The following is a 7,657-nucleotide window of genomic DNA, read 5'->3' as shown; positions in this document are numbered from 1 at the left end:
AGTAATGATGCTTACTGTAGTTCTAGACTAAATGTCAACATGCATTTACTCATCTCCTACTCATGTGGTGTCATTCCCAAAGCGCACACAACACCACTGGACTTACTCCCGATTTCTCTCAACATGGCAACACGAAGCTGTCAGTCAATCAATGGAAAAACAAAGTAACTGGAGTTACTTATTTGAAAAAGTAACTCAAATATTTTCTTGTAAATGAAAAAGTAATGCGTTACTTTATTAGTTACTTGAAAAAAGTAATCTGACTACGCACGTTGCTTGTAATGCACTGATCGTGTTACATATGAGATATCAAAACACACTGAAAATGAATAAAGTCTGTACAGATAACATAATAATACATAATATAATTAACCTATAACATACATATAACATAATAATAACATAATAAAGTCTAATACAGATAACGTTAATGTTTTCCTAGAAGAAGAAAAAAAATAAGTAGAACCAGTTCTACAAGTAATGCGTGGGTTTAGATGGGGAGGGAACAGCTATAACAGTTGATTTCAAGCCTGAAATGTCTAACTTCTTTGTAAATGATTACAACAGCTAAAAACGCATGATCTGAAAAGACCTCATTCATCATCTTAATCTACTCGCTTACACAAGAGTGCTCACAGACTGTAAACATGAAACTAAAGAAATGGAAAAGTAACGGTGTTCACCTACTCCACAAAGATGTTTGATATTTCCGATTTTACATATATTTAATCTTGTGATATTTTACATGTATACAGAAATGGTTTGAATACGGCTTTCTTTGAAACGGTTGTGTTTACAATGATCAAAATTTGAGTTTATTGACAATGGGAGAACATTAACACTGCTGAGATGTTATAAGAAATATAATTGTACCAAGGTAGTATCCCATTTTCTCAGTGTTTATGTTCATCGAGACACTCCCAGAGGTGAACAATTTCATTTGTTTATCTTTGGTTCCATACTGAGGTGCCTATAAGACAAAACATCTATTACACAGGTGAGAAAACCTCAAAACATAGATGATGTATGGTAAAGACATATATGGGATTTTTGTTGTAATCTCACCATTAGTTCAGGATTGGACACATCTGGTCTGGGGACATAGTGAAACTCTGTTTTGTCTTTGATAGAAATGCACATTGATCTGGATAGCTTTGTTTCCAAAGTGTAGACAACTTTTCCAACTGAACCTTTGAAGGTTGGTGGGAAGTGCCTGTAAGGAAAAGAAATGCTTTATGTAAAACTGTACAGCAGGAAGTAAAGTCTCATTAAAAGGTTGAAATTCCTGAAAAAAAAAAGAAAAGAAATACTGGTAAAAGTAGATTGACATAATGTTCTGTTTTATTAACTATATTTTAGAAAACTATAATAAATATTTAAATATATTTAAATATGTGCGGTCCAGTCATTTTATTTTAACATATTATTCTTATACCATGGTCTGTCTGAATGCTCGATTCTGATTGGCTGTCAGGTATGCATTAAAACCATTTAATGCACAGGTAGTTCCAGATCAGTTTAATCACCATTCTATATTAATGCGATGCTTTAATTGATGCACACAAAACCACACACATCACTCACACACACACAGACAGAGAGAGAGGTCGGAGATCGCATCAGAGTGTGCATTATGAAAGTGAAAGTGAAGTGACGTGTGGCCAAGTATGGTGACCCATACTCGGAATTTGTGCTCTGCATTTAACCCATCCAAGTGCACACACACAGTAGTGAACACACACCCGGAGCAGTGTTATCCCGCTTATACCATGGTCATTTGCCAGCACTAACAGCTTAAAGCTGTTAATGATGTTTGCAGCGGAATATTTGACTGGAAGGGTAAAAATGACGGTTATTTCATCTGTTACGGCTCGTTAGCTCTAGCATTCTGCCTGCTTCAAGTCAGACACAGAGATGAAATAGTGTGGTAAGATCACATTTATTTGAATATAATGTAGCGATCTAGTATCTAGGCTATTTTATTAATAAAAGTCGCGTGGCAGCGTTGACAACAAGTTTCTGTGTGTGCGCAACGCAATCTCCGACCTCTCTCTGTGTGTGTGTTTTAGTGTTGGGTCGTTCTTGAACGATTCGTTCATTCTTGTCAGATAAGAGGTGAGGTGAGCTAATCATAGACTGAAGACCCAGGTAAACAATGAATTAATCTTTTCTGTTTCTTATAGCAGTTTTGTATTGTTTGTAGTGTGATCAACGTTTGCGTTAGTAGACGTGTTAGGGAAGTAACACGTAACATTTTAATTGTATTTTGCTAAAATGAACGAAATGACTCGAAAAAAGATTCATTCATTTTGCTGAACGAGACTCAAAGGTCCGAGTCGGTAAAATGATCCGAACTACCCATCACTAGTGTGTTTTGGTGCGAGTGATGTGTGTGGGTTTGTGTGCATCAATTAAAGCAGGGCATTAATATAATTATTAATTCTGATTAAACTGACTTGGAACTACCTGTGCATTAAATGGTTTTCACAATGGTTTGACTTTCAAGATGGCTGCCAGGAGCAGAGGTGGTTTGTTAGGCTCCACACCTGCTCTTTTGTACCAGATTTTCTTGCTAATCCTGGTTGGAATGGTCTACATTTTTCAACAGTTTTACTCAAATAAGAATGAAATCAACTTTTATTCATGGAAAAACTCTGGATTACCAGTTTTAAACCACTACGTGGGAGTAATAGGATATGACTGCGCATGGCTGAACTGTTTGTTAGACTCTGCATCTGCTCTTCTACTCTACCTTCTGCACCAGCTTCGTATACCAATTTTGGATGGTTTGGCCTATATTTTCAACAGTTTTATTCTGAGGAGAAAGAAATCAATAATCTTCTGGTGAAAAACACAGGAATTTCAGGAAGTTTTACACCCATGTTCTGGAGACAAAGGATATGTTGGCACATTTGTTTGAGGTTTCTCCAATTGCTTATGGATTATCCATTTAAACTACTTCATTTCAACTTAAAGGACAGATACAATCAACAAAATCAAGACCAAAGTCAAAAACCAAATACTAACTTCAGTAACAAAAGGTATGTCTTCATATGGCTACTTTGTATGTGGTTTCTTTGTTTCCCTTTTGGTCAATGTCTGAGCATGACATAAGATGAAACATCAAGTATCCCTATCCATGCTTCACCTATGACTAGTATATCAATGCTGAACTTTTATGGGCATGGATATCATGTTATTTATTTAACTTGTTGGCAATGTGATGAAGAACTTTACATTACAAACAAGGTTAAACAACGTATAAAAGGCAGAAGGAAAGGACATGATCTGAAAGTTCTGTTCTTTTTGCTCCTGCTAAGTGGTGATATACAGCTAAACCCAGGCCCTTCAACTAGCATCAATTTGGGACTGTCTGTTGATATGCAGTCTGAAGGTTGTCTGCAGTGGGCACTGGCGGACACACATGGTGTTGAAGTGGTGAGGCATTCTACTGGCCTAGCACAGGTCAGTGGCTTCTTCATGGAATTTAATCAGAACTCAGTCATTGCTGGAACAGCAGAAGTGGAGAACAGTGACATTATGCCTAAAGTGGAACAATTTGCTAAAAAGTCACCAAAACCACATATTGGTAAAGGGATTTTTAGTCATGCAGCACATAAGCAAAATAAATTGAAATACTTTCAAACAGTGAATCAAGCAAAAGTGATCTAGGACTTAAAGTCAAAACCAAAAGGTATTTTTGGAGGTCATCTTAATATACGTAGTGTTTTATCAAAAAGAGAAGAAGTTCAACATTTATTGAGTGAGTCTAATTTGGACTTCTTAGCACTCAGTGAAACTTGGTTAAACACTAATATTCCTACAAACATGATTGATGTCCCTGGTTACACATGTTACAGGAAAGATAGAATGTCTGGTAAAGGAGGTGGGGTACTGGTTTATATCAGAGATCTTTTTAAATGTTCTGTGATTGAACTGGAGACTTTTGGGTTAGAATGTTTAATTTTAAATGTAGTGTTATCAGCGAGAATGAATTTTAATATTATGGTGTTATATAACCCTCCTTCTCATAATGTTTCGTTTTACCATGATTTTGATGAACTATTTAAATTGTTTAATTGTCGCACTGAAACAATTTTACTGGGAGACTTTAATATAAATTGGTTGGATAACAGTAAGAAAAAAAACTTACAATTATGCATCTAAATATAAATTGCATCAAATGATAACGAGCCCTATAGAATCACTCGAACTAGTAAAACACTGATAGATTTAATTTTTACAAATAAACCAGAACGAGTTACAACATTTATAATATGTTAACAGATCTGTCTGATCATAACTTGACCTTGATTGTCAGAAACTTAACAAAACAACGATTTCAGAGCCGATTTTTTGGAACCAGAGTTAATAATTCACAAACTGGAATTCCCAAGCAGAAGATGTCTCAGTTTGAAAATGAGTTGAATAACATAAATTGGGAGAGTATATTTCAAACTGATAACTTAAATGAGTGCTGTGATTTTTTTTGACAGACACACTTGCAAATATAATCCAGAAGTTTACATGCTCCTTTAAAAGTAACAGGAGAAAAGTTTTTTTTTTGCCTTGGATAAATATTGATATTCATCATCTAATGAAACAGAGGGATTTGGCACTGAAAAAAATCTATATCTACAAAACAACAAACAGATATATTGATCTTTAAAGGTTTAAGAAATAAAGTGGTTAGTGAACTAATTTTCTCCTATTGAATTCGGATAAGACAGAGATATTACTTATTGGATCAAAAAGCAGTACACAGAATCTCTTGGATTACAATTAGCAACTAGACGGGTGTACTGTTACTTCCTCTACAGTCAAAAATCGGGGTGTTATATTAGACAGCAACTTGTCTTTTGAAAATCATATTTCCCATGTTACAAAAACAGCATTCTTCCATCTTAGAAACATTGCCAAGCTACGAAACATGTTACTTTTTTCTGATGCAGAAAAGCTAGTTCATGCATTCATGACCTCTAGACTGGACTATTGTAATGCACTGCTAGGTGGTTGTCCTGCATCTTCAATAAACAAGCTACAGGTAGTCCAAAATGCAGCGGCTAGAGTCCTTACCAGGTCAAGAAAATATGATCATATTACCCCAATTTTACAGTCTCTGCACTGGCTACCTATTAAGTAAGTTCCGTATCAGTTACAAAATAGTATTACTTGCCTATAAGGCCCTTAATGAGTTAGCTCCTGCGTACCTAACTAGTCTCAACACGCTACAATCCATCACGCTCCCTAAGGTCGCAAAACTCTGGACTTTTGGTAGTACCTAGGATAGCAAAGTCCACTAAAAGGAGGTAGAGCTTTTTCGCATTTGGCTCCCAAACTCTGGAATAGCCTTCCTGATAATGTTCGGGGTTCAGACACACTCTCTCTGTTTAAATCTAGATTAAAGACACATCTCTTTGGCCAAGCATTCAAATAATGCATCTCATAATCTTGTACTGCAGTTATATCTGATCAAATGCACATTATTATTCTTTAGCTTGGGTTAAACAAATCAATTTTGCTTGGTTGGAACAGCAGCTACGCTAATTATGTCTCTATTTGTTTCTCTGTTTCTGCCACATCCCGATTTACATCCCGTGGTAACTAGGAATTACACAAGCTTCAGTCTGGAACCAGCCCTTACAAAGACCTGAGATGACCAAACACCTGAGAAGAGATGATGCAAACCCCTCAGAGGACATCAGATGATGCCAAACTGAAACAACATAAACTACCAAATTTTGCTACAAGTTTAATTGCAACATATAATCATTGCTGTTAATAGTGTTCATCGTCTATTTGTTTATGTCATTAACTGAATTTTACCGTACATTTCTGCCATATGTACATCAATTTGACAGTCAACACTGACAAGCTACTACTAAATTTCCTGTAAAGCTGCTTTGCAACGATTTGTATCATGAAAAGTGCTATACAAATAAACTTGAATTGAATTGAATTGAATTGAATCCTGTTTGATGCCTGCCCCACCTATCTACATGAATGAGGGCAACCCATGTGGTCTTACAGCTAGGGCTCATCAAAAAAGTTATTTTCACTCATTAGGTGAGAAAATAAATACTGTACAGTTATACTATCTCATTTGACCTTATGTCCCAATCATCCTTAATTCACCCCACTTCAGTTAGTAGCCTACTTTTAACATTTTTGTTTATTTAGTTTAAATTGTATACCTTTTTAAAAATAAAAACAACGCGAATACAAGGATTACATTTCTGAAAACATGATACATTTTTAAACTTTGTTCTTAAAATTCTCCCCCCCCCCCCCTGTAGAGGCAACTGGAAGGTAAATTGGTAAACATGACGCCCTGGTGCCACAGCAGAAGAATCTAAGAAGTCAAGAATCAAATCAAAGATCAGATTTTAAATATTTCTCAAAGCTCTTTTTGCATTATTCATCTAATTCGCGAACAGACTTACACGGCTGTCCTGATGGATCTTTCAGCATCTCATTTCCTGCTAGATCAAGTTACAGCACAAAATGCAGCTGGTTAAATCGACCTGGTTTCTTCTAACTATAAAGCAAAACCTACAGCAGCAGTAGTTACTCCTACCATGCGTTTTGTCCTCCCGAACAAAAAATCTCTCCACGGAATAATACTTCTCCTCGTCCGAGTAAATAATCGTGATTTTACTGTGATGCTCGGTCCAAAACACTTCCGCTTTCCCTTTAATTTTCACACTCAACGACTGAATTTGTGTGCCCTTCGCTACATCCAGGATGACTTGTCCCGCTATATAATCCCCGCTGGTGAAGGTATTGCTCTGATTGATAGGATTGTAGGTAACAGAAATGTCTTTCACAGCGAGTGACATCTTGTCTCCTAGTGCCAATATCTGCTTCTGACGTCTGAACTCAACTCGATGAAATTATACTACTCTGTCACGCGATTGCAGGAAACCATCAACAAAGTATGTGGGCTTCCAGCTTTGGGTGGGACAGTTTGAAGCTATTATTCGGCGTGGTTCAGGGGCGGTTTTTCCCAAAAAAAAGGGACAGTGTACATTAATCAACATTCGTGAATGTAAATGTACCCCAATTAGCCCAAAGGCTAGTTTTCATTGGTAGTCCCTTTGCCAGATGTTATTAGGCCAAAACAAACTAGAGGGAAAAAAAGAAACAAAATAGAAAAAACAATAACAACGAAATTCAACCAAAAATTAACCAACAAATTATACAAACTGACAATAAAAAATAAAGAAATATGTATTAAAAAATTTAAAATAGAAAGCAGCTTATAAGATAGCCTATATAAACAACATTAATGTTCACATTGTTGGTTATGAAAAAGCCATTTCTTAAAATGATGCTTAAATGAGTTAAATGATGTACATTCTCTAATTGATTGTGATATTGAATTCCACTGATGTGATGCTCTGAATGAAAAAACAGCTTAACCAAACCAGGTTTTTCTTTGTGGAATTATGCAATCAGCTTTAGCTGCACCTCTATTTACTTTTCAATAGATTTAAAGGGGTCATATGATGCGATTTCAATTTTTCCTTTCTCTTTGGAGTGTTACAAGCTTTTGGTGCATAAATAAGATCTGTAAAGTTGCAAAGACTAAAGTCTCAAATCCAAAGAGATATTCTTTATAAAAGTTAAGAGTCAACCACGCCTACCTGAAACGTCT

The 7,657-nt window shown here is 35.9% G+C and overlaps 1 protein-coding gene across 1 annotated transcript in view; it reads right to left on the bottom strand.

Annotated features, from left to right (window-relative positions):
- The window catches only part of LOC107755725 (arrestin domain-containing protein 3-like), a 9,049-nt gene extending 2,119 nt beyond the window's left edge, over positions 1 to 6,930 (bottom strand). The window contains exons 1-5 of the mRNA XM_016572608.1: positions 6,578 to 6,930; positions 6,444 to 6,479; positions 6,292 to 6,352; positions 1,066 to 1,213; positions 874 to 970 (exon numbers count right to left, since the gene is read on the bottom strand). Of these exons, the coding sequence (XP_016428094.1) occupies positions 874 to 970; positions 1,066 to 1,213; positions 6,292 to 6,352; positions 6,444 to 6,479; positions 6,578 to 6,839 (604 nt within the window). The 5' untranslated portion in view covers positions 6,840 to 6,930. The remainder of the gene's footprint in view (positions 1 to 873; positions 971 to 1,065; positions 1,214 to 6,291; positions 6,353 to 6,443; positions 6,480 to 6,577) is intronic.
- Positions 6,931 to 7,657: the final 727 nt, after the last annotated feature.

Source organism: Sinocyclocheilus rhinocerous, unplaced genomic scaffold (assembly GCF_001515625.1).
Source record: "Sinocyclocheilus rhinocerous isolate Xijiao unplaced genomic scaffold, SAMN03320098_v1.1 scaffold171, whole genome shotgun sequence".
Lineage (NCBI taxonomy): Eukaryota > Metazoa > Chordata > Actinopteri > Cypriniformes > Cyprinidae > Sinocyclocheilus > Sinocyclocheilus rhinocerous.
The sequence above is the reverse complement of the archived record's forward strand: the minus strand, read 5'-3'. Positions and strand labels throughout refer to the sequence as shown.